Source organism: Diceros bicornis, chromosome 32 (genome assembly GCF_020826845.1).
Source record: "Diceros bicornis minor isolate mBicDic1 chromosome 32, mDicBic1.mat.cur, whole genome shotgun sequence".
In the NCBI taxonomy this organism is placed as follows: domain Eukaryota; kingdom Metazoa; phylum Chordata; class Mammalia; order Perissodactyla; family Rhinocerotidae; genus Diceros; species Diceros bicornis.
This window is the reverse complement of record NC_080771.1, coordinates 8,613,880-8,641,136: the sequence shown is the minus strand read 5'-3', so window position 1 is coordinate 8,641,136 and position 27,257 is coordinate 8,613,880. Positions and strand designations below refer to the sequence as shown.

Genomic DNA, 27,257 nt, shown 5'->3' with positions numbered 1-27,257 from the left:
TTGTTCAGGCTGTTTGGATAAAAGAGAGTAAACTCTGGGTGGACATGGTGCAGAGGCCTCAACAGATGCCCAGAACAAAATTTGGAAAGTATAGAGCTTTTATGCTATCTCCTGATCGGGCTATAGGGCAGGGGATGGGGTGAGAGCTTTGGGGCAGGCAGGAACTGTAGGGGAGCAAATTTAGGGGGCAGGAACTGAGGGAGCTGGAGCTGGAGGGGGCGGGAGCTGGAGGAGGGTGGGAAGTGAGGGGCGGGACCAGAGCTGTGGCTCTGGTGCCGGACTGCACAGCTCTTCAAAACGGTGCAGAGACCTGCAGGCCCAGTAGCTACTGTCCTTCCATGATGTGGCTCTTTGCTCTGGTCCTGGTCTCCCTCGCTGCTTCCACGGCTTGGGGTGAGTCCTTCTGAAATACAAATAGAGGCGGGACATTTGGAAATACTTGTCCAGCGACGAGGTGAAGGAGCTGCTTATGACACAAAGGCATGACAGGTCTGGATCTGCAGGAGAGTGCCCTCCAGACTTGGAGTTCCCAGCCAAGTCAGCCCCAGCTAAGGAGGATAAATGCTGAGACCTCAGCTGGCCGTTCCCAGCACAGGAGAACAATCAGCTAACCTCATGCCTCGCAGATGAGAACTTTGGAGAGCTCAGTTTATTTCCCCTTGATGATTAGTCCAGATATGGCCAAAATCATGGAGAGTGGCTTAGCAGATATTAAATATGGACTCTGGAACCAGAGTACATGGCTTCGAGTCCCGGCTCAGCACTTATTATCTGTGTGTCCTTAGGCAAGGAACTTCACTTTTCTGTGTCTCAGTTTCCCCCTCTAAAATATGGATAAGGACAGTACCTAACTCATTGGGCTGTTGTGAGGAGGAAATGGGTTGTTGTTTGTAAAGAGCATAGTTCCTGGTATGGAAACAGTGGAAAATAAGAATTCATCAATAAAACAGTTGTTTTAAAATAATGTGTTAATAGAAATTTGAGGCATGGTAAGGCAAACAGAACAGGAGCCGACTGCCATTGGAAAGAGAGTCTGTTACTCACAGTTCCCAAGGGGAGGGGGCAAGTCAACGCCATGGTGGGCCACAAGGGGAAGCACCAGTGGTTCAGAAGGCAGAAGGAGAAGGAGGAATTGTGGGCAAGAGTCTTCATCCTGGTTGCTGTGAGAGGGAGGGGCGAGGTGGGATAAGCGGATTCAGGGTTGGCAAACTAAACAATTTCAACTGGCTCTGGGGCCTCTGGGCTGTCTGCAGTTGTCAGGTACCTGGCCCTAGAGTGATTAGGGCAGGAGCCTGATAAAGAAGGTGGTTGGGGTGTGGGCTCTGGCATGCTTGAAGGACAAACTGGTTCCCACCTCTAGGAATGGCTGCCTCTGGGAGGGGCAGGGTCTGCAAGGCCCCAGACGTCAAAACATCAAATACAGACACTAAAGACATGGTTAATACAAGGGTGCAGCAAGGGCCCTCAGAATGCATCTGTGCCATTTGATGGATGGAGAAACTGAGACTCAGACAGGGAAATGTCCTTGTTCAACGTCAGCTGGAAAATCACGCTCTGGAATCTTTCTGTGACCCCTGAGTCTAGAGCCAGTGCTCTGGCCACCAGTGTCCTGACAGCCCAGGCCCCATCTGGACTCTATCTTCTTTCTGGTGGCATGACACTGTGGGATGCCGGGAACTGAGTGTAGGGGCAGAGGAAGAACCAAATTAGAAGAGATCATTCCTTTACCAGTGGTCCCCCTTTTGCAAGGCCATCCCATTTCCAACTTCAGAAAGTCCACACTGGCTGCCTCCATTTCCTCAGCTTCCTCATCTATAAAATGGGCATATGAACTACTACTTAGCAAGATTTTGTGAAGATTACTTTAACTGACCTGGAATGCACATCCAGCACAAGGGAGTGCTCAGTATATAAACATTACCTATTACATGCATGGTAACTGCTGCTCTTACCATTATTGCTGATGACCTCACCCCATCACCCACTTTCTCACCCTTGGCAATCTGGCCGCTGTTCACTTCATCTCTCTTGAAGGTGAGCATTGGTTATTCTTCTATGAGAAGAAATCTGGATTATTATTTTCTGTTCTGGCCACACACTTTGAGGGAGATGTTGACTTTTTGTCTACATCTAAAGGAGAGCAATTGGGAGGATGAGAGGCTAGACATCATTTCCTATGAGGAATGCTTGAACAAACAGGGGACACACAAGAGCTGACCTGAGGGACTGAGGAAGGGGCACGATCAAGTGTCTGAAAGACCGCCTGCCCCATGACAGCTCAGGATGGTCCCACAGCAGGTAGAACCAGGGCTGATGGGGCAGCTGCAGGGACGTGAATTTCAGCTCAGTGAGGAAGCACCGTCTGCTGCACAAGAATGGAACAGAGAGGAAGCTGACCCCCCAACTCTCCCTCTCTGGACGACCCTGCTCAGAGCCACCAGAAGAATCCTCTTCAAGCTGGTTGTGTCACTCTCCTGCACCCCAGAACTGTTCCCTGCTGCTCATTTACCAGCTAAATAAAGGCCAAACCCTTAGCCTGGCATTTGAGGCCCTCTCAGACATGAACCTCTCTCATCCCAGGATTCTTTTCCCCTCCTCACAGACTCCCTCTGGCTCAAATGCTCCATCACTCTTCCTCGGGCAGGCCTTGCATTTTGCTGTCTCAGAGCCTCGGCACATTCTCTTTTCTGCTTTATGCGTTTATATCCCCTCTTCCGTCTCCCCTTGCTCAGTCCTCCCCTTGCTGCAAGTCCCCGCTCCAAGGTCACGGCCTCCATGATGCCACCAATAGAAACCCTCGCTCCCTCGTCTAACTCCTGTAGGACCTTACTGGTGCCTCTCTCAGGACACTGACCACTCTCTTCCCAGCAGGAGGGTCAAGTATGTATGTGGCTCATTCTTCCTACAAGGTTCAGAGCTTCTGAGAAGAGGGGCCGCCTCTTGTTCATCCTCCCATCCAAAATGCAGCTCAGCGCCAGGATCCTAGTGGATAATTGTTTCCAGAGGCGCCTGAGAGTGGAAACCCAGTGTCTGTTCACTCCCGGCAGCCCTCCTTCTTGCATTTACTTTTCACTCGATGCTGTTTTACCTCCAATTCCAATTTGCTCCTTGAGATAGCCCTATGAGTTAGGAGGGACAGTTAACATCATTTCCGTTTTACATAAGAAGAAACTGAGAACTAGAAAGTTGAGGTGACTCATTCAAGGTCACATGTAAAATTGGCAAGACCCACCTGGAATACAAGTCAAGCCCTTCACCATTGACGTGTCTTCATTTCCTCCTGATGTCCAGCAGGGCTCCCATCCTCACCGCCTGTTGTGGACACTGTGCAGGGCAAGGTCCTGGGGAAGTACGTCAGCTTAGAAGGATTTGCACAGCCCGTGGCCGTTTTCTTGGGCATCCCTTTTGCCAAGCCCCCTCTTGGACCCCTGAGGTTTGCTCCGCCGCAGCCTGCAGAACCATGGCACGTTGTGAAGAACACCACCTCCTACCCTCCTATGTAAGCCGGGGTGTGGCTTTGGCATCTTTCAGTGGGGTGTTTGCCTCAAAGTCATGCAGGAAGGAGCCAAGGCAATCCTCTGAGTGCCTCATACTTTGTTCTGGAATCCTCAAGATACTGTAAATCCTTAGAGACTTACCAGAACTCTCACAGCATTCTAGACCCCTTTATTCAATACATAGTTATTGAGCACCTACTGTGTGCTAGTCATGTTTTAGTTTTCCGAGACCCACTAGTGAACAGAACAAAGATCCTGTCTTCATGGTGCTTACATTCTAGCAGGGGAGACAGAAAATAAACAACATGCAAATTAATAAATGAATTATGTAATGTGTTAGAATATGATAAATGCTTTGAAAAAATAAAAAGATGAGTCGGTGAGAGGGAACAGAAGTAGTGGTTCTATTTATTCTCCTGTCTTGAACTTTGCCATAGTTGGCGAGTGGGGTGAGCCAGGCAGTATGTGGGTGAGGAGTGCTTTGGGGTGTTGACCAGGCAAGTTCTCAATTCCCAAGTATGCCTAGCCACCTAGTCATGAGCAGAGCAGTGGTTGGTGTGTCCTAGTCACCCTGGCCAAGTTGGGCAAAGAAGCCCCTCAGCCTCACCCCCCAGGGTGCCTGGATGCCTGTGTGCCTCCCTTCAGACCTTATTCATCTCAGGAAGGCATTTCTGGAGATTTCCAGAGTCCTGCCGCTTACTGCCTTCTTTTCTTTTTTCTCTTCTTTTCTTTTCCTTCTTTTCTTTTGTTTTCCTCTTCTCTACTCTTCTCCCCTTCCATTCTTCCTTCCTTTCTAAAATAATATTCACTGTTTTTATTTCCTGATTGCATGTGTAATACATATTTATTACAGAAAAGTGAGGAAGTACAGGTAAGGAAAGGTAAGTAAATGAAAATCATATATGATTCCACTCCCTGGAGGGAACTGCTGTTCATATTTTTAATTCTACTTTTCCAGTCTCTTATCTGTTGCATATTTTCTCCCTTAAAAATAGAGTCACATAAGACTCTGCACGCAATTCCAAGATGTGTTCTTTTTTCACACCAACAAGCAATTCTCAGACACCAGCTGGGTGTCCTGAAATTAAATTAATTCTGACACTATTTATCAAGTGATAGTGTCAGATACCACAGGTTAAGGGCTCAGTCCCACAAGACTGTCCTCTGCTTCAGATGCCCATCGCAAGTCCAGGTTATTGCCTGTGCTTCTGACTGATTGACTGGTTATAAATCAGAGGTTCCCATGACCCCCTCCAAGTCATTAATTTGCTAGAGTGGCTCATAGAAACTAGTTTACTCACTAGATGACCAGTTTAGTATGAAGGATATTAAAGGATACGAATCAGGAGCCAGATGAAGAGATACATATGACGAGGTTCTGAAGAAAGGAGCGTCTGTCCTCGGGGAGTTTGGGGCCTGGCATGGTAGCACGTGAAAGCGTTCTGGTTCACCAACCTGGAAGCTCTCTGAACTCCCGTCCTTTGGGTATTTTATGGAGCTTCATTACATAGGCACAGTTGATTAAATCATTGGTCACTGACCGTTGATTCACCCTGCAGACCCTCTCCGTTCCCCAGAGGTCAGGGGGTGGACTGAAAATCACAACCCTCTAATCACTGGTTGGTTCTCCTGGCAACAAGCCTGCAGCCTCAGGTGAGGTCCAAAAGTCACCTTATTAACATAAACACACCTTTATGGCTCTCATCTCCTAGGAAATTCCAAGGTTTTAGGAGCTCTGTGCCAGAAACTGGAGGAAGACCAAATATATATTTCTTATTATAAATCATAATAACCCATCACACTTTACAGATAGTTTGGATGCCTGTTTTGCTCACTTACAAGTATATCATGAACAACATTCTATGTCATTAAATATCACAGCCTGACATTTAATAGCTGCATTACCTTGGGTATTGAATCATAATTTATTTACCCAATCTCTTATTTGAGTTCAAGTTTTCATTAATGTTTTTGATAATATAAATAGCACTCTGATAAAACATCCTGCAGCTAAACCTTTGTGTACACTCATGAATATTTTCAGATAAGTTCAAAGAAATGATTTTTTTGAGTCAAAGAGTATACACGTTTTCTTAAGTTTTCCTCCAGAAATGTCCAACTACACTCCTTTTGCTAATATATGGAAACCTCTATCCACTGAAACTTTGGCAATGCTTGGGGTTATTAAAAACGTTTTTTGCCTATTGGGTAGACAATGCAATAATAATTATTACTATCATCATAATTATTTGTATAATTTTGCTATTTTTTCTGCATTTATTTGAATCCTAGTGACATTGAACTCTTCTTTAACTTTTGAATTTCTTCTTTTATGAATATTATGCCCCTTGCTCTTGGTGATCTGGGCCAAGTTCCTCCAGGATGGAGATCAGGAATTCTTCTTTGTGGGCTCTGACTCTGTCACTTGACAGCCGTGTCGTCCAAGCACTTTAGGGCCTCAGTTACCTCGTCTACATACCGGGGCAGTGATGTTTGCCTGCTGGGTATATAGAGATTCCGAATTGTTGCTTGTAACGTCCTTCGAAATATTAGCACTACATAGTATGGGTCTTTCTGGCTATGTGACCTTAGATAAATTCTCTAACCTTTCTGTTCCTCAGTTTCCTCAACTGTAAAATGGATATAATAATAGAACTTACATCATGGGGCTGATCTGAGGATTAAATGAGTTAGTACGTAAGGGGTACTTAAAACAAGATTGGCAAAAGAACTCAGTAAATGTTTCCAATTATAATCTATGTTGGATCTTTAAGATCTGTTATTAAGGCAACTATTAGCGCTTGCCTGGGATGGGTTGATGATAGAATCTTAGCATGTCAGGGCTGCAAGACCCTTATAGAAACCACTTCCCTCACCCAGACCTGGCAGATTGGGGACAAGACCAGGCAAGGTATTTACCCAAGGTCACTGAGAAAATTAGTGGCGGAGGCAGGACTAGAACACAGTTCTCCTGCTGTTGCCCAACAAATATTTCACCCCTGACCTCTTGCATACCCCAAATGTCTGCCATTTGAGTGACTTCTCATGGATTATGAAAGTCTCCTGTGGACTAGAACACATGGTTTACCTGATGGAGGAACATGGTCACCCTGTAGCCCACCAAAGGGAGCCCAGGGGAGCCAGGGTGTGTCCAGAGTGTGCAGGAAATGGTCCTCTCCCAGGTGCATAGGCAGCCTCCTCTCCTTGACCCAGGGCATCCCGAAGGCTCTGGAAGGGGACAGTGCTAGGCCTCCTCACTATACACAGTCCTGGAAGACCTTAGTGAGCCCCACAGCCCCCAACCCAGATTCCCAGACAGCCTCCTTTGCATTTCAGTCTCTCAAGTTTGGCATAAGTAACTCTATTACTGGTTAAACCTCCCAGTCCAAGGCCCAGCCTGACTGCAGGAGACATCTCCTCGCTTAGCTCTGATTGAACCTCAGGAGTTCTTCTTTCTCCCCGCCCCTCCCAGGTGCTCCCAAGACCCGGTGGCGGGGCAGATGCTCTCAGACCTGATTACCAACAGAAAGGAGAACATCTCTTTCCAGTTTTCTGAAGACTGTCTTTATCTAAATATTTACGCTCCCACTGACTTGACGAACGAAAGCAGGCTGCCGGTAAGCAGCGAGTTCCAGCGCTGTGGGATCTTCTGGTGGAGACTGGAAGAGGATGAAGGCAGCTTGGGGTGGGGGCATCACCCGCCATGGCTGTTTCAGGGGGCCCAGGACTCCCTTTTCCCACCACAGCCAGACCACGTGACCACAGGAAACACAAGTTTTCATACCTCATTTTCTCCTAGTGACAGACCTAGGGCCTCTGGGGAGTTTGCTGTACATCTGTAACATACATTTTAATTTTTCCAGTTCTCTCATGCTAATAGAGGGAGAAGAATGATTACCCTTAGTTGCTAGATTTGGAATCTGATACCCAGAGCAGCTAGGATATAATTGCCAATAAAGTTAGAACTGGAAGGAATGTTAGAGATAAGCCAAAAACCCAACCTTTTCTCTAACAATGGAGAAACTGAGGCCCAGAGACGGGAAGGTGAGGTCACACAGTAGGGTTGGCAGGACGAAAGTGTGAGTCTTCTGATCTTCAAAGCAGTGCTCTTTACACAGACTAGGAAATTGAGCCTGTGTGTGGCCTTTCCTCAGCACACAAAGATCCCACTCTGAGGTGTCCTGTGAGGGAAGTGTGGGGACAGATCGTGGGTCAATCCAAGAAGCACTTTCCTTTGCCTTTGGCCACCGATCTGGGACTTAGTTGTAGCTAATGTCCCTCCCTGATTGTCTTTGGCATGGGCTGATGATCCAGTGAATCAGCATTTCTTAAATAAACGGAGGCCGGGAGATGCGGCAGGCTTCCAGAACAGGCTGGAAGGTGGTGAGGGTCTGCTGGAAAAGGAGGGGATCCTTGGGGTGGAGAAGGGAGGGGTGTGAGCACTCAGCCATCTCCAAGGACACACCCGGCACGATGCCCAGGAGTGGAGGAGGCGTCTGTGAACTGGTGACTAGAAGTGGCACTGCACAAGCTTGGCCCAAAAAGGTGGGGGCAAGGGTTTACTCATTGGTTCATTAATTCATTCATTTCTTCTTCTATCATGTACTCAGTGCCCCATACACATAGCTAGACTTGGGGGTTAGGATAAAGCAGAAACATAAAACCATCACTAAACAGCCCCTGCCTTGGAGGATCTTACCATCAGGGCTGCATAGACAGAAACTAACTTCAGCAGAAAACTGCTGACCCAACTTTGGCTCAGCCTTCCCTCAGAGATGACTCACATTCAGTCCCTCCAGGGATCAGAGGTGTGGGAGGAACAGGGGCTCCGGGAACCTGGAGGCAGGAGAACCTCTAGTTATGGACACAGTTTCTGGAACTGCAGGGCCTGGGTTTAAATCCTGGTTCTGTCTTTTACCAACTGAGACACTTGTCTCTGTTTCCTTAAACCAAGAATAATCACATATGAGGGTTCAATGACGAATATCAAGCTTTATCTCAGTGCCTGGCGAGGCACACAAGCACAGTACTCCTGACACGTTAGTTAGAGTTGAAGGGAAGATCTTACTCCTTCCCTAATAGCTGACCGACTGCACCGTGGCCGTTGGCTGCAGTGTGCTGGGCAGCTCAACATGTGGGATCTGGAGCCAGACTGCCTGGGTTCAATTCCTGCTTCCACTGCTTATTAGCTGCATGACCTCGGGCCGGTTAAGTGCCTCAGTTTTTCTGTTTGTTAAATGGGACAATAGTAGTCCCTACCTCATGGATGGTTTATTTTTAAATGCTTAGAACAGTACCGCGCACATAGTTTGTGTTATGAGTTCTTTTTTTTTTAGTGACAAAATTATTTCGATATTATTATTTTTGCGTTTCTCACTTCTCTGCTGCATGAGCTCTTTAAATGCAAGAGCCATGAGTCACGAATTGTTGTGTCCACTCTCATCCTCAATTTTTATCACAGTCCCCAACACACAGTAGCTTCTCAGGTCATTTTTGTCAAATGACTGCAGGGTTCTCGGAGGAGGTGGCTTTGAGGCTGGGCTTTGGAGGATCAGTGGGATTTAGGGATGCAGAGGAGGCAGAGGAAAAGAACATATGGAAGAGATACCACTGGGAGCAAGCGTGCCTCTTGAGATGATCATCCACACATGAGAGAGGTTTAGTTCACCACATAAGAGATGACTACTTTGAAGCTGAAGGACAAGTGCTGTGGCATGCAGAGTATGCTGAGCTGGGTGAGGGGTCCAGGCATGAGGATGATGGGAGTGTTGGGGAGAAGATAACACCCTTAGTCTTAAATGCGCCCATGATGGTGTTCTCAGCATGAAGAGCCCTTGGAGGATGTGGCACTGGGGTGGAGAGACAGGCAGGGGCAGCTAGGATGCATTGAGTGGGGTGGTGGCCTGGGCTCCACCAGGGAGAATGGGGGAAAAGAGCAACAGACTGCTCCACCTTTGCCGGGGACCGGTAAATTCCGGCCTTCTGGAGTCATGGCCGTGAAGTAGGCAACCAAACCAGACAACCTCTTGAGGTCCTTGCCAGCTCTGCTTCCTGTATCCAGTATGGTGTCTTCCTCCCTGTCCAGGTGATGGTGTGGATCCATGGAGGTGCTCTGTTGATAGGCGGAGCATCAACCTATGATGGGCTGCCCCTCGCTGCCCATGAAAACGTGGTGGTGGTGACCATTCAGTACCGCCTGGGCATCTGGGGATTCTTCAGGTAAGATATTGGACTCTCCACACTGCACATTGGCCCCCAAAGCAAGGATGCTAGGACCTAGCACTGGTCATGTCAGCCCTCAAGGAGATCTTTGCTGAATTCCCAATCCCTTCATAATTGTGCTCTACCTACCTTCTCCTTCCCCAGCCACACTGGTCCACTGCTTCTGAGCTGTTGCATGTGCTGTTCCCTCTGCCTGGAATGCCCATTCCACCTGACAAACTTTTATTCATCCTGTAAGGCCCAACCCAAATTTTGTTTGTTGTTAGTGCCGTCAAGACGATTATACCTCCTAGGGACTGTCTCCAGCAGAAGGGAAACTTGTCTGGTCTTTTTTGTGCCATACTCTCATCTCCCAGTGCTGTTTCAGAAAATGAAAATGCTCAGCTGTGTTTTCAGAAGTGGGTGGCGAGTTCCTTCTTAGTCTATCTTCGTCTGGAAGCTTCACTGGAATCTGTCACCATAGGCGACCTTGCTGATATTTGAAATACTGGTGGCATAAATTTCAGCATCACAGCGACACACAGCCACCAGAGTATGACATCCGACAGATGGGTGGTGTGGTTCCCTGACTGGAAACAAACCCGGCCACAATGGTGAGAGCACTGAATCTCAACAACTAGGCGATGAGGACCGGCTAACTCGAATGTTGCCTCCTCTGAAATATTCATCTCCTCTTCAGCTGTGCTGCCCCAGCTCATTGCAACCTCTAAATGACAGTTAGCATGCAGCACAGCAGTCAGAGGCTTACACATCTTGCCTCGAGGGAAAGTAGGAAGGAGCAGACTCCTGGTGGGAGCTCAGTGAATGCTTGCGGCAGAAGGAATGGGGGCCTGGAACGGGGAGGTTGTCGGGGCATCCAATCCCAGTGGACAACCCTCCCAGGAAATGTCAGGTCCTCTCATCCCATTTCCTTCTGTATTTGGCATATTCGTGAGTCAAAGCCAAAGTCTTCTCCATCTCGTCTCCGTGGAAACAGGACCAGGTTTCCTGCAAGACACAGTTACTATGAGCATTTTCTGAATGCACCAGCCCCAGGACCTCTGAGCCTGAGATGGCTGATGGGTGGGATGGGGGAGGGGTGGGCTCCTCCCTGGAATTACCTATGGAGCTGGAAAAGGGTTATCCTATGTGAGTCGTGTCCCGGGATGTATCGCCTTCATGAGACTCCTCATACCTTTCGCCCATCGACCATTTCTCTGCTTGCCATTACAGTAAAACAGGTACATTAGCTCTCCCCACTTCCTCTCCTCTCTACCTACGCCAATGGGTTTATACCCCGACCGTGCCACCAGACTATTCTGGTCGAGGTTATCAATAACCCACTAGCTCTTGGCTCAACTTTGGCAAACATCCACACGTGGTCTTGGCAGCATCCATACATGATCTTTCACACCTTATTGAAATGCTCCCTTCTCTCAGCTCCTGGCCACCTCCTACCTCACTGACTGCTCGTTCTCAGTCCCTTCACTGGACCCTCCTCCTCCCTGTCCTTGGGCCTCTGAGTGTGTCTCCCTCTCCATCTACACTGCTGCTCTGAGTGAGCTCAGGGGGCACTTTCACAGCTCCCTATTTTTAGCCCCAACTTCTCCTTTGAAACCCAGATGCACACCATTAACTACGTTCTTCTATCTCCTGCTGTCTCCACTGGACGTCTAAAGGGCACCTCACACTTCACAGGGACGAACTAAACCCTGGACTCCTACTGGCCCTCCCCCAAAACACTCCTACTTTCCCCACAGTGCCTCCTGCTCATCTGCTGGCAGCTCCATCCTTCTGGTTGCTCAGGGTAAAGGTCTTGTGATCAGGCTTGACTCCTCTTTTTCTCATGCCACTATCCAGTGGGTCAGCACGTCCTCTGGTTCATTTAGAATTCAACCACTTCTGACTTCCTGCCTCCCACCCATCCTAATCAAAACCCTCTGTCTCTCACCTGGATTATTGTAACAATCTCCTACTTTTATAACACTGCTACTTTTACACTCTGTCTGATCCATACAGTAGCAGAGTGACCAAGTAAGACATAAATGGTGGCATGTCCTTCCCTGCAGTGACTTTCCTCCTCATTTACAAAGACCTAGACATCCTTACTAAGGCCCACAGGCCTCTCTCTAGCTGCATGTCCTACACTCACACTTTGTTCACTGGACTCCAGGGCCTTTGCACTTGCTGTTTCTTCCACCTGGAATTCCCCTCATTGGATATTTGCAAGGCTCTGTGCTCATTAATTCAGGTCTCTACTCAAATACCACAGCCTCAAAGAGGACTTCCCTGGTCATGTGACCTGAAATAGGACCTCACTGCCCCACCTTTGCCTTTCCCCTTACCCAATTTTATTTTTCCTGAAAGTACTTTCACTACCTGACATTATATTCTATACTTAGCTGTTTAGTTTCTTATGATCTGTAGTGTGAGCTCTGTGTAGTCAGAGGTTTGCCTGTTTTGTTCTCAGATGGGCTCCTGGCTCTTAGGACAGTGTTTGCACATGGTAGATGCTCAATAGATAGATGGGGATGAAGGACTGTAGAGCCCACAACAGAACAATGCTGCAGGAGAGGAAGGCGGGTGAAGACCCCTGTGTCAGGGCTGTGGAAGCCCCATCTCATTCCAGAAGGCTCACTTAGAGCCCCGAAACCCCATCTATGGTCCTGAGAGCCCTGCCATGACGTCTCTGCTCCCACCCCACCCTGTTCTCTTACTCCCAGCACAGGGGACGAGCACAGCCGGGGAAACTGGGGTCACTTGGACCAGGTGGCCGCACTGTGCTGGGTCCAGGAGAACATTGCCAACTTTGGAGGGGACCCAGGCTCCGTGACCATCTTTGGAGAGTCAGCAGGAGGTGAAAGTGTCTCTATTCTTGTAAGTGTTCCTGGATGTGATGTGGCTGTTGATAGGACCCCTTGCAGACCAGCCAGTCTAGCCATGGGCACCCTTACTTGCAAGACCTGGATTCAAGACCCCACTCTGCATAGCATCAGAGGGTGGAGAGTTAAAGGCCAAGCTCTCCTTGGCTCCCAGAAAGCTTAGAGATCAGCTAGCATCCGGGGGCCATAAGAATCTCCTGCAGCAGCTGCCACAATGGCATTCCCTCTCTTCTCACCTGGTTGAGCTCTCTCTCCCCTTCCTAATCATTTTGACATTAGGACTCACCTCACTTCTCTTGGGAAGTAGGTGTGGGTATAAATTATGAATCAGAGGAGGAAACCATGAGAGTTGGGCAGAGTGTCATGGTTTGTTTTGAAGCCAGATCTACATGTCAGGGGGATACAAGCACTAAGAAGAAAGAGGTTAGGGGCCTCCTCTGAGGTTGTCTGATATCTCCTCCATGCCCAAGAGGGAGGGCAGCAGTCTCTGGCCTGAGGGATGGAGCTGGGTTGAGGGAAGGTGGGTGGGAGGGATGAGGGGTCAGAAGGTGGGATGGGGAGGGTTGGGACAGGGATGTGGGACACAGACATGACCTGGGAGCCTGGTGTGGGGAATGGGGCTGAGGGAGACTCTGAGGGAAGAAAGGGTGGAAAACCAGATTAGAAGGTGCTGGGAGCTGAAAGGAACCCAGCAGCTGCCTCAGAGTAGAGTAGAGGGTCAGCGTTATTACCGTACTTTTAAAACATGTGTTGCTTTCATAGTTGAATACTCAGAGGGAGATGTTTTTATATTTTATAAAGAGGATAAAAAGGAAAAGTATAGACAAAAGCAGAGAAGAAAAATGTCATCCATAATCCCATTATCCAGGGTTACTCACCATGGACAGTTTGACACATATCCTTCTAGACTTTTTTCCATGACTCACCTTGCCTATATCTATCTATCTATCTATCTATCTATCTATCATCTATCTATCTATCTATCTATCTATCTATCTATCTATCTATCTATCTATCTATCATCTTTCTACATATATATCATCTATCTAGGATTTTTTAACAAAAAACTTTCCTTACCGTTATAATGTAACATAAATATTTCCCTAAATGTTAAATGCTGTTCCATAATTTCGTTTCTTATAGTTGTGTAGTGTTCCATGGTAAGAATGGAAAAATAGCTTGTTTAGCCGATCTCATATTATTGGAACATTGCTTTATTTCCAATTTTTACTATTTGGAACAAAATGAGCATTCTTAGAAATGGTTGTGTGCCTCCATGATCATTTTTCTTAGGATATATTCTGAGTAATAGAAATGCAGAATCAGAACTGTGTCTTTAAAGTGTTGCTTGGAATTTCTAAGAGTCTTTCAGGTACTTTTGATTGTTATAATCAGCATGTGCCACACATTTCCTGTCTGTCCCTCACTCTGTGCTCCTGTCTCCCTCCAGCTGAGGGAGGTTTTCTTGGAGAAGCTGGGTCCCAGGATCAGCCTGGGGAACAGTCCAGGCAAGGAGAGGACCTGTCATGTCCACTGAGCCCCAAGGTCTCCAGGGGAATGGTCCAGGGCAGAGCTGTGGATGGGGGTAGCTCTTGAAGACCCCTCCTTGTGAGCGTAAACTCTCTTCCACTCCCTTCCCTCTCAGGTGTTATCTCCACTGGCCAAGAACCTCTTCCACCGGGCCATCTCTGAGAGCGGGGTGGCCCTCGTTACTGCCGTTGTCAAGAAGGACTCAAAGGCCGCAGCTCAGGTAGGTCTCACACTGGACGACCCCTGCACCCTTTGCTCTGCTCTCTCTGAGTCTTCAGGGGCCATTCCTGCCATGGGATCCAGCTGACATCCTCAAAAATCACAGAAGTGAGAATGGCTGAGGGGGAAAGGCAAGGTGACCCCTCACCCAACCTCCCAGGTATCCAGCTGAGCAAACTGGACGGAGTGCGGAAGGAGCTTGTCAAGGTCAGAGAGTGATCAGAGCAGAGCTGGGACTCAAGCTCATGATTCTGCACTGCCAGCGCAGGGCACTGTCCACTGGCCACACTTCCCAACATGTGTCAAAGTAGGGGCCAGGCCAGACAGTGGGCAGTGGACTGTCACTGTGAGTTGTCTCCCTCAGGGTCTGAGTTCTGGTGAACCCACTTGCAGTGTGTGGGTTCCGTGTAGTCCTTCTCTGAGGACCTGTGACTGGGGGTGGTTCCTAGATCATTCATTCATTCATTCATTCACTCAACAAAAAATTTTGATAGATCCAGACATCTAGCAATCTCATGAAGCTTCTTCTAACGGAGGAGACAGATTAATGATTACATAATCACACAAATTATAAATGTCAACTCTGACTAGTGAAATAAAGGAGAGGTACCTGATGTATAATAGAGTCTAAAAGGAGCAGTTAGTACGGTATGTAGGGGGAGATTATCAGGAAAGTCTTCCTGGAAAAAGTGATCAATGAGTTGAGATCAAACGGAAGAGCAGTAATTTACTTGGTGAGAGAAGAACATTCCAGGAAGAGGGAACAGCATGTGCAAATGTCCTGTAGCAGGAGAGAGTATTTTAGTGACAGAGAGTGAGAAAGGCTGATATGTCCAGAGCAGAAGGAGCAGAGGGCACCTGGAGTGAGCTGAGGATGGGGACGTTGCAGGGGCCATTGCAGGGGCCATGCTGCACAGGACCCTGTGAGGACTTTGTCTTTATCTGGAGACTGTTAGGAAGCCAAGGAAGAGTGAGCAACAGGAGGCTCTGCTGAGGTTGCCCACTGGAGTCTATGGCGTGGGGTGTTTTGGTATGGCTGTGAGACCTGGTTTCCTGGAGTGGTGGGGGCAGCAGCCAGACTAGAGGGGCTGGAAATTAGGAGGAGAGGAAAGGAAGACACTGAAATTCTTAGAATTTTTGAGAATGTTTTTCAGAATTCTTTGGTTGTAAACAACAGAAGCCCAGTTGACCAGGCTAAGTCAAGAAGAGGGAATTTATTTACAGGATATAAAGGTGGCAGAGATGAGGCTAGATTTCTCTATCAAACTGGAACCAGAAATTGGCAGAATGAAGGGAATCTAAGACTCTTATTCTTGCTCCTTCTCTCTCTCTCTCTGTCTCCTCTATTTCTCTCTGTGCCTTTTTATTCATTCAACAAATTCATACTGAGCATAGATTCTGTGTCAGACACTGTCCTAGGCTCTGGGGAGCCCTACACACTCTCCACGGCCCCACCATCATGGAGGCTGCCTTCTATCCATCTGTGTCTTCTCCTCTGGTCACTTTGTAAGTGACTTTCCAGATGCCAAGTGGCTAGTAAGTGGATGAGCTGAGATTTGAAACCAGACAGTGTGATTCTGGACTCCACACTCTTAAGCCCCACTCCATGCTGCCTCTCCTTAGATGTTCAGCTCTGAGATCACTGTGTCCATTTTAACAGAGATAAGGTGACAGAGACAGAGCTTGTGTAACTGGCGTTACTGGGACCAGGACCCACACCTGCTGGTCTAGAGCATTTTCTGCCACCCCACTGCTGCCGTTAGAAATTGGGCTTGGCATAGAACACTTCTTTGTTTACTGAGGGAAAGGACATGGCTCTTGAATTTTGCTGTCACCTGTGATCTCTGCAGAAAATTGCTGTCTTTGCTGGGTGTAACACCACCACCTCGGCTGTCATTGTTCAGTGCTTGCGCCAGAAGACAGAGGACGAGCTCCGGCAGACGTCGCGGAAGATGGTAGGTGCATCTGTTCTCGTGGCCACACAAGCCCCTCACACTGTAAAATTGGCCCCAGACTTTACCAATTCAGCTGTCCCCTTGCCCCAGAAAAACTACCTGGGACAGTGTCTCGCCTTGGGAGCAGTGTCAGCCTCTGGATCTGAAGGGGGAACTTCTTTTCTTTCTTTTTTAGTATGAAATATCTCAAATGTTAGTGAAGTCAAAAAACAACATAGTGAACAATTGTGTAATATTCCCCTAGCTCTATCAAAACTTAGTATTTTGCCATTTCTTGTTTTCAGATATATTTGTAAGAAATTAAACATTATGTATTACCAGAGGTAACTACCATCCTGAATTTCAGTGATGGGGATATTAAGAACAAAGATTTTCAGAAAGGTTGTCACAATTTACCTTGGCTAATTTAGAAACTATCTCAATTATAACCGACTGTTGGCTCAATTATCTAGATTTTCTGAGACTCTACCTCAATTATGATTCTAGGATAAACACATGTTCATTCATTCATCCATCCGTTTATCCACTCATCGTCTTATTATCCATCTATCCATCCACCAGTCTATGCAATTTATCAATATCATTTCGTGAATTTAATATCAATCCATCCATAACTTTCATTCATCTATTATCAATCATTGATTCATCGTCCAGTGACCGTATAGCTTCACTCTATCGTCTATCCCTATAAAATCAATGATCCATCCATCACCTATATGCTAATTATAATCCACCTATCCACTTATCCATCTGATATACCCATACTCCATGTATTGATCAACTCCATCCACCCATCCACTTATCCATCCATTTATCCATCCATCTACCTGTGCTAATTTTATGGGTAGGTAAAAGGAAGGGTGATGCAGACATGAATTGGATACAGTCCCTGGTCACAAGGAACTATTCAAGGAGAAACACACTCATATACATCACGGGTTAAGTGTGTTGGGAGTATACAGAGGGGAAGCATTCATTATAGTCACAAGGATACTTCACAGCGAAGATGACATTTGTGGATTGATGGATGCCTATGGCAGTGTGTCACCACAGGGAAGCTACAGCAGGACAGACATCCAGAGAATACAGCATCTAGGGACAACAGGAACTATTCTTTTTGTGGGAAGAGGGTGTGAATGTGAGCCCAGGAGTAGCCTGAGCCCGTGGACTTTCTGTCTGGACCCTGGGCTCCCAAGGATACTCCTGGACCCCTGGACAGGCCTCTAGCACTGGACTCTGCTCAATTTCCTTGTGGTGACTCCAGTGTGGCCTTGGGGCTTGGATCTTGGTTTCTCAGGCTCAAATAAGGTGACCAATGTGTTCAAAGAATTAAAGCACAACTGTTTTCTGATGCCTGGAAAGATGCAAGTTTATTTCAAAATTCTCCATGTTGCACAAGAGGAAGCAGCTTTTAAGTGGAGAGTTGGTGACTTTAGGAAAACCCAGAGAACCTAAGTGTCAACGTTATTCTTCTGAAATTTTCTGAGATCAAGTGGAAGTGTTTCCATGATTATCCACTCTCCCTAATTCAAACACACACACACCCCTACCTGGTTGGTTGGTCTACAACCCATAATGGAGGAACACTTACAGACCACTTGCTACATGCTGATCATACCTGTTAACTACAGTGTGACGTTACAATCAGTGCAATCTTAGTGAACACACAACAAAGTAGGGTGGGGTCAACTGCTGTGAGCTTGAATGACTCAGGACTTTCTAAAGCAAGATGAGAAAACTCATCTCAAAGTGCCTAGAGCAGAAAAACAAATGTGTTATAAAAGACTTTTCAAGTAACTAACTGAAAACTAAACTACAGTTCAGGAGTAGAAGGCTTCAGGCACAGCTGGATCCAGATGCACATATGATATTATTAAGAATCTGTCTCTATCCCTCAGCTTTTTACCTCTCAGTGTTGACTTCACCCTCAGGCAGGTTAATCTCCTGGGGAGGTTAGAGACAACAACAGCAGACTAGACTTATGTCCTATCTGCTTAAACCCTCCTTCCCAATAATTCCAACAAAAGTTTTGAGGTAAACTTTATTGAACTGATATGGGCATGGGCTCATTCCCGAACTGATCTCTGTGGTCAGGAAAACAGATCACATACAGATGCCTGGATTCATGGAGTAAAAGGGGGGAAGAAGGATGTCCCCAAAAGGAAAATTAGGGTGTTGTTTCTTGGGGGAACAAGAAGGGGAAGTGGATGGAGGGGGTGGCAGGCACAACCACAGATATCCTCTCCAGAGCTCCCCTCCCCGTCCTACACCCACAGCCTGTACTCAGGCACGGCGGAGCCAGTGCCCAGCTTTTCTCCCAGGAAGCTTCTCACCCACATCCTCTGCCTTTGTCTTCACAGAAATTTTTCACTCTTGATTTACTTGGAGACCCCAGAGAGGTAAGGAACTTTGGTTTCTTGGTTACAGGTTTTGCGTCTTGATACCTTTAAGCTCCAGTTACATATGAATGAGAAAATCCCTCCTGTGGACTCATACTAACTACTTGTGTTCACACTGCTGAGGCCCAGAGAGGGGCGATGACTTGCCTAGATAACACAGCCAGGAGGACCAGATGTAGGACTGGAATGCCTATGGAGGGAGTGGCTCCCTCCCCTGACTCCCAGTCCAGTGCTCCCAGTCATCAACTCTGTGTGCCCTGGACACAGCCTATTCTTTTCTTGTTTACATTTCCTGCTCCCAAAAATGCCCCTAAGGGAGAAGCCTGGACTGGAAATTTCCACTATGGAGAGAGGGAGATAACTAGATAAAAGGTTTCTTCAGGAGCCTTCCTTGAGGAGCCCAGATCTTCTCCTGGAGGCTGCAGGGTTGATTGGCTGTGTAAGCTCCACTGTCTGACGGGCCGTCAGGAAGGGAGCCAAGATTCTCAGTCCTGAGGACACCACCCTCCTCCCAGCCACCCAGGAAACTCCAGTGGCATCCTCCCCCTCTCCTTCCTCCTCCCCTCCTATCGTCCAATGCATTTCCAGGTTCCAGTGGCATTACTGTCTTACACTCCTGTCCCCTCTGCTCTCTACCTGAGGACAGGAGCACTTACCTTGAAAGGTGTTGTGAGGATTAAATGAGATTCACTCAGTCATTCGGCAAAGATTTAATCAGTAATTACTAAGGGCCAGGACCTGATTCAGGAGTTGGGGGTATAACAGGGAAACAGGCTAAACAGATGAAATCCATGCGGGTCTAAGGTAGTGACCTCCCGCTCAGACAGGCGGAGAGGGGGAGGCGGGTGTTTCCTCGAGAGGGGAAGCGCAGACACTATGCTTCCTCTTCCCCAGAGTCATCCCTTCCTTCCCACTGTGGTTGATGGAGTGCTGCTGCCAAAGATGCCTGAAGAGATTCTGGCTGAAAAGACGTTCAACACTGTTCCCTACATCGTTGGAATCAACAAGCAAGAGTTTGGCTGGCATCTTCCAAGGGTGAGAATGTGCTGGAACCTTAGACTCACTTCCACTGCCCTTCACATCACCCCTCCCATCTCTGATCACCGGAGATCTTCCTTCTCCAGAACCCCTCAGGGTCCAGGGCCACTGTCCCCTTCACACAAGTTGACTTTTCCATGGAAACCTTCTCAGCGATGGCCCCAGTATCACCTGGGTGGGCGGCCCTGGGGACCCCTCTCCCCAAACACTCTCTGATTGTCTTCCAATCCAAGAATCCTGAAATGTGGACTCTGGGAGGGCCTGTAGAGACAATCCCTGGGCAGATGAGAAAACCGATGCCTGGAAAGGGGAAGGAGCTGGGGAGTTAAGGAGAATGAGGCCTGGGATCTTGCAGCCTCTCCCCTTGGGCTTGGTGCTTTCATAGTTTCTCCATAAATCCCACACATGCTCCTAGTCATCTAAGTGGAAAGACTGAGAGTAACTTGCCTCTTCTCCTTAGTTAAAACTGACTGCTAAAAGTTAGGATGGGCTTCCCCTTCTGCCAACGATAAACAAAGCCGACACTAGTTGAAGCGGTGAGGACAGGTTTTATTCAGTTAACAACTGCAGTAGGGAAGAGTACAGCGTGAACTGAACTCCAGTCCCTGAAACAAAATGCTGGAGCCTATTTAAAGGCTGGATGCGCTCAGGGAAAGGCTGCGGGGGTGGGAGGGGGGTTGGTCCATGTGACTGGTCCACCTGCATTTGTTAATTGGCTCCTGTCCAGAGGAGAAACACTCTCCTGACTTTATGACAGGAGACAGTGGGATAAGTTAGAGGGAGGTGCCCAAAGAAGTTAGGCCATGGTCCTCCCACAGGGACTGAGAGAGAGCACTAGTCATTCCCCGAAGGTTTGCATTTCAAAGAGATGGCTCACAGGTCTTTAAGGAAACAATTGGTGTGATAGATTTACATCTCAAAGGGCAGAGAAAGGATTTGTAATTGCAAGCTTTCTAAAATAGCTGCTCTTAGAGGGGGTTCAGGGATCTATCAACCTATCACCAGATTTTGTCTGGAACAAACAGTAAATTCTCCTCGCAGCAGGGAGCTCCTAAGCAGGCAATTTAAGGGAAGCTGGGGTCATCCTAAGTACAGGATCTTAAGCTGATAGAAGCCATGCAAGAGTTTGGTCAAGCCTCTTAGTGCAGAGGTTTGGATGGAGCTGTTATGTGCAGAGTTCTGAGCTTCTCACTTCAGAACAATTTCACAGGTTATACTGAAGTACCAAAGCCAGAGGGCAAGATTTGGGGTTTCCTCAGTCAGCTGAGATAGGAAGGGTATTTGTGAGTCTGTGTCCTCTGCCCAGAGCCCTCCACCTCAACTCTAGCCTGGCTTAAACTCTCCCTCTCTGTCTCGATGACCATTATGGGGACTCTAGCCTGACATATATATACACATACATACTGCAAAGGACTGGGACAGCTTCTCTTAACACTTACTCTATCCTCTTTTCACTCCTTGAGTTTCCGGATATAATAAGTCCATTTGATTCACTGAGTTTGTGCAACTCATCAAAGACCCATGCTCATCAAGACATGACAAGGTGACCCTCAGACTCCATTGGTTTGGTCGGTTGGTCAGTTTGGTTCTTCTCGGTGATTCCCAATGATTCACAATTGCTTAACCATTGTTTTAACAGGTGATGGGCTACCCACTCTCTGAAGGCAGGCTGGACCAGAAGACGGCCACATCACTCTTGTGGAAGTCCTACTCCATACTTGTAAGAACCTAGGGAATCACAGCAACTGGCTGAGACCCAACAAGGGGTGGGGGTTGCCCCAAATCACAGACCAATTAAACGGCAGAACACAGACTAGGGACAGAGTGTTCTGCCTCCATTTTTTCTGCCTTTCTCACCCACCACCCGAGATGGGGGGTGGTTGCACAAGAAGCAAGAGGTTCACCATTAACACAAGAAGAGAAGCTGTGTCACTCACCAGAGGGAGGTGGTCACTTTCACTCTTGATCCATTTCAGGACATCCCTGAGGAACTGACTCCAGCGGCCACTGAGAAGTATTTAGGAGGGACAGAAGACCCTGTCAAAAAGAAAGATCTGTTCCTGGACTTGTTGGGAGATGTGACATTTTGTGTCCCATCTGTGACTGTGGCCCGTTTCCACAGAGGTGAGTCCCAGAGGTTGGACAGCAAAGGGACACTGACCACACCAGCTTCGCTCTCTGTCCTGCCCACGCCTCAGCATAGACAGATATGTTTAAACTGCTGAGAGTTGGGCCTACAAGGGTGATTCCATATGGTCTGAGGTGGGGCACTGTCCTATGTTGGTTTCTGCCAGAAGCTGACACTGGGAAAATATTCCAAATGCAAGAAAACACCAGTAGAGGAGTGGAGAAGTGACATGGGAGGGAGAAGGGAAGACAATCCATGCTGCACTGTCAAGCAAGTATCCACTGTGGACACTGGAGCTGGGGAGCTCTGGGAAACCTGCAGAAGACATGTCTCAGGGTTATCCTGGGTGAGCAGCATGGGAGCTGAAATATTTATCCTCCAACTCCACATGTCATTGGTTGAAGGCTGTTCCTAAGGGGTTGTTAATTCCCTGGTGCTTTGACCTGCTGCACACATGGGCAGAGTGGTCTCTGGTAGCCAAAGACCTCAGGCAAAGATGCCAGAGGTGGAAATCAGGCTGGCATACCCAGAAGTAGGTATATGGTGAGGTACCAACAGTATCTGCTACTGGGACTCTCACCTGAAGTTTTTGTCATCGATGGGGCTAGAGAGCAAATCTTAGAAGACGTGTCTTGGAAAGTTTCTAAGGTCCAGAGCTTCAAACTAATTTGTTAACTGGTGGAGCTGGGGGTAGAGTAAAGCCAAGCAGAAGATCAGGAGGGCTGTCGGGACCAAGAAAGCTGAAAGGAATGAGTGTGGGACGAATGGGGCAGGTGGTCTGGAGAATGTTGATGTCTGTGGCTGGCTTTTGACCATCCAGGTGTGTGCTAGGTCTACCATGAGACCTTCTACATTGACCCAAGTTGTGTAGGTGGGGTGTGAGGTCAGGGTGAATGAGCTCACCTAGAGAGGAGGTGCCCCTTCTGGCTGCGTTTTTGAGGTCCTCACGGTACCCTTCCTTTTCTAGGAACTCTCCTTCACCTAGTCTGCAAGTCAGGAAATGGTTCTCTGGTCTAGACCTCTCTCTCTAACTATGATGGGAGGGTTGTAAATTCAGGATGTTGTAAGCATGACAAAAGTATCTACAGCTGACCCACTATGTGCCCAAGCACTCAGGACAATAACATACAGGTGCTGGTTACCACCTCCTCCTCCCGAGGATCCTGATGAAACTCTTCAGCCAGGGGCCGCCTGGGGTCAAATCTGTTCTTTCATAAACTTGGTCTTGTCTCTTACTACGTGTCTGATTTGTGGTATCCCTGTCTGCATCGTCTGCTGGTCCAGCCACACTGGACTTGTGTTTTTTATCTGATATCTCATGACTTGAGTTCAAAGTTTTTTGAAAGGAGTACACAGATTTTATCAATGTTATTCTTTCATTTTTGTATTAGTCTTACTCTCTTTTTGATTAAAAAAAACTTTTTTGAATATAAAATTAATATTTAATAATATATCATATCTTACAGTTGTGGAAAGTTTTAAAATATGGGAACACATAAAGAGGAAATTAGATATCACTATTAACTCTTTTACCTAGAAGTATCTGTTATAAATTTTTGATTTTTGATATGTTTTCTTCTAATAATCTTTCCATGACTTACATATAATTTAAAAATTAATTTTATATTATGTTTTTGTTCATAGAACACTATATTGTAGGCATTTCCTTGATGTCAATAAAAACTCATGAAAAATATCCATTATTTCATGGAATGATGCGTTAGACTTATTTATTCCTATCTTATTTGGAAGATAGGCTGGCTGCTCATATTTTGATGCTACATGAAACATTATGCTCAGCCTTATTGGCATAAATCTTTAACCAAGACTCTAATAATTTTCTTAGGATTGGCTTTTAGAAGTGAAATTACTAGACTGGAACATAGGGGCATTGTGAAGATTTTGACACAAATTGTAAAATTGATTTCCAGTGTATAAGAGTGTGGATTTCTTAATTTTCTCACCTGGGATAGTGAGATTGGAAAAATAAAAATAACGCTTCCAATTTCAGAAGCCCTTCCTCACCAAAAAGAAAGAACATGCAGTGTTTTAATCTGCATATTTTTGATTACTAGCTGTCTCTTTCCCTCTGCTTCTCTTGTTGTTCCTAATTGTTATTAGCCAAATCTGTGACTTTCCTTTGAAGACTTATGTCATGATTGTAGGAATTTTATAAATCTTAGTGGTTTAAGGCAGAATGTTAAAAAAATAAAAATGAAGAAGAAGAATATCTTTTCGGCAGCATCGTGCCAAAAATAAGTTCTATCATTCACAGAAGGTCTTTCCTCTATGTTGTGTTCTGAATTCCTTTCTAAAACGTCTGAGTGGCAAAGGCAAAGTTAAACTTTCTCCTTTCAGTGAGTTTTGCTTGACCTTAAAGCAGCTGTTTAACAAGCGGATTATGGAACCACAGAGGATTGCTTCTTCCAAACACCTCCCCTTGCTAAACCAATGTTGAGGGAGACAATTAAATAAATTACTCTGCATCCTCATGTCAGGATGGAATATATTGTCAAAGCAATTTGTGGATGAATGTGTAATGATGTGAAGAAATGATTATAGTCATTACAAAATAACATATACAATTTTGTACCAATTTTATAAATATTAAAGGGATATGTGCTAAAATATTAACTGAGGTCTCTCTGAGTGGAGGGATTATAAGTGATACTTTTGCTCATTTTCCTTTTTTCTGTATTTTCCAAATTTGTTAAGGTACCCAAAATGGGAAAAAGTTGTAAAATTTCTCCACTACCCTGACTTGGGACGTGACCCTTAACTCCTCTGTGGGTCTTATGATCCACACAAAGTGCCGGATATCCACGGCCGAGCGGCCCATGAGTTAGCCCTGAAGGAGCAGGGATGGCAGCTCTGGGGAAGCATCAGCAGGAAAGCTGACATCTCTGGGGCTTGGATGGCGGGAGGTGAGAGAGGAGGCAGGGGAGGAGGAGAGGGGCAGGAGAGAGGCAGCTTCCTCCTTCCTCAGCCCTTCTTTTCTCTCCAGCACCTCAACACTCCCCAGGCCAAGGAAGAGTCAAGATATGTGAGGTGACAGAGAAATCGGAAATGCTGAGTTTGTGGTTTCCTGAGACACAAGAGACAGATTGTCCCCTTACTTCATATGTTTGTATTTCAATTTTCACACTTTCAGACCAGCAACTTGGATTTGCTTCACTCTTCTCAGAAGAGTGAGAAAAACACTGGAAGTGTTCAAAACTGGGCGGAATAGAAGACACCGATTGGGCTGCAGGGATTCTCCAAAGGAATGAAAACTAGCCTGTTATCAATGGAATACAGTAGTGTAAACTGTATGTATGTAGATGTTCTTGAGTGTGAATGCATCAGTACGCAATGGGGCTTATGTGAATTGAACCGGTGTGCCTGTAACGGTCGTTATTTTGAAAGGATTTACCCAAAGTTTCAACAATCATTATTCAGTCTTCATTCATTCATTCAACAAGCACCTGGCTGAAATCTAGCTCTACCTCAAGCAGCTATGTGCCCTTAAGCAAGTCACAGAACTTTTCTGAAACACTATTTCTCTATTATGCTGACAATCAGGGGTTTCCTGCAGGGCCACACAGTGTCCAGCATACAGTCGACACTCACAATGGGCAGCTGTTATTAATATTGTTGTTGTTGTGTACTCAGGACCCAGGTGTGCCACCAATTCCCTGAGACCGCCCCCCCCCCCGGAGACCTTGATACCCTCCAGGTGTGCGTGAGGTAAAATGAACTGTACATGAATCCATGTTTCCTCAGACGCCGGAGCCCCCACCTACATGTATGAGTTTGAGTATCGCCCAAGCTTCTCATCAGACCTGAGACCCAAGACGGTGAAAGGGGACCACGGGGATGAGCTCTACTCAGTCTTCGGGGCCCCGTTTCTAAAAGGTGATGGTCGTTTGGTGACTACAAACTTGGGATTAGGAGACCGGGGTTCATGTCTCAGTTTGGTGGCATTGGATAAGTTCCTCCTTCTCTTCAGGGCTTAGCTTCCTGAATTCACCATAACAGGGTTGAACTGCAAAGGTTCCCAACCTTTCTCTTGCTCTAACATGCATGATGGAGAATGTATTTCCATGTGCCCTCATTCATGGTCACTCCAAGAATCCAGACCCGGGCATCAATAATACAGATGGTTGCTCATATGCCAGGCCCTGCTCAAGGGCTAGAATGCCACCACCACTTCCACTCACAAGAGCATGTCAGAATGTGAGTGAGAGTAAGGTTAGAGTGGGTGTTGACCTTGAATCAGGGCTAATGTGTGTCTCTCTGAATATCTATCCAACCATCTATCTATCTACCTAAAACTCATAAATTTAATATATTTAATAATATGACATTTTAAAGAAACCTTTCACAAATGTCTTCAATACCTTAAGTGTCACTAACAGGTGATTTGTGACCCACCTCAGGATTCTTTGTGACACACCAGTGCCCCTGGGCATTTCCTGGTTGGATAAGTCCTTAGGACCATTGCAGCTCTGTTATTTTTCAGATTCTATGCACATGTGGGTGGGTGGAGGAGATTGAGGAAAGACCCGAAGGAGAGCAATCTTGGGAGGTGGTGTTGCTGTAGTGGAAACCCTGGAGTGAGGGAATGCCACCATGTAGGGGGAGGGCAGGGCAGGTGGGCACAGAAGAGAGGCAGCCAGGTTATGGATTGACTGCAGCCCTTCACTGAGTCCTAGATCAGTAACTCTCAGCTTAAAGTGCGCATAAATTGCCCAGAATCGTCTTAAAATGTAACTTTTGACTCAGTATGTCTGGAGTAAGGGCTCAGATTCTGAATTTCTAACAAGCTCTCAAGAGGTACTGTTGCTGCGGACCAAGGAACCACACTTTGAGTAGCAAAGGATTTTGTCTTCTTCCCCACAGAGGGTGCCTCAGAAGAGGAGATTGAACTCAGCAAGATGGTGATGAAATTTTGGGCCAACTTTGCTCGGAATGGGTGAGCCTCATGGCAAAGATGGAATAGGGGTGGGTAGGGGTATGGCGGATCTGTTGGGAAGAGATAGCTTCTAATGTTGTGGTCGAACTCCCTGCCCTGTGTCCTCGGACATGACAGTTCTCTAAAAATGAACAAGCTGCCCAGGAGGTGGTGAGCTCCCTGTCTCTGGAGGCTTATGAGCTTCTTGGCAGAGATGAAGTCAGGGGTCCCTGAAAATCTCAGAGTCTTGTTGGGACCACACAGTAGCTTTGAGGAATATTTATTTGATTCTGTTCCCAGGAACCCCAATGGGGAGGGGCTGCCCCATTGGCCGGCATATGACCAGGATGAAGGCTATCTGCAGATTGGTGTCACCACCCAGGCAGCCCAGAAGCTGAAAGATAAGGAAGTGGCTTTCTGGACGGAGCTCATGGCCAAGAAGGCAGCAGAAGAGACACCCCAGACAGAACAATGA

General features: G+C 46.9%; 1 protein-coding gene across 1 annotated transcript; it reads left to right on the top strand.

The window, feature by feature from the left end:
• Positions 1–341: 341 nt before the first annotated feature.
• LOC131395926 (liver carboxylesterase 1-like) lies at positions 342–27,257 on the top strand. The gene is made up of 14 exons (XM_058527701.1): positions 342–393; positions 3,295–3,499; positions 6,970–7,114; positions 9,583–9,716; positions 12,422–12,575; positions 14,226–14,330; positions 16,180–16,284; positions 18,645–18,683; positions 19,578–19,718; positions 21,361–21,441; positions 21,698–21,845; positions 25,612–25,743; positions 26,731–26,803; positions 27,083–27,257. Exons 1-14 carry the CDS (start codon positions 342–344, stop codon positions 27,255–27,257), a joined length of 1,689 nt encoding a protein of 562 aa, XP_058383684.1.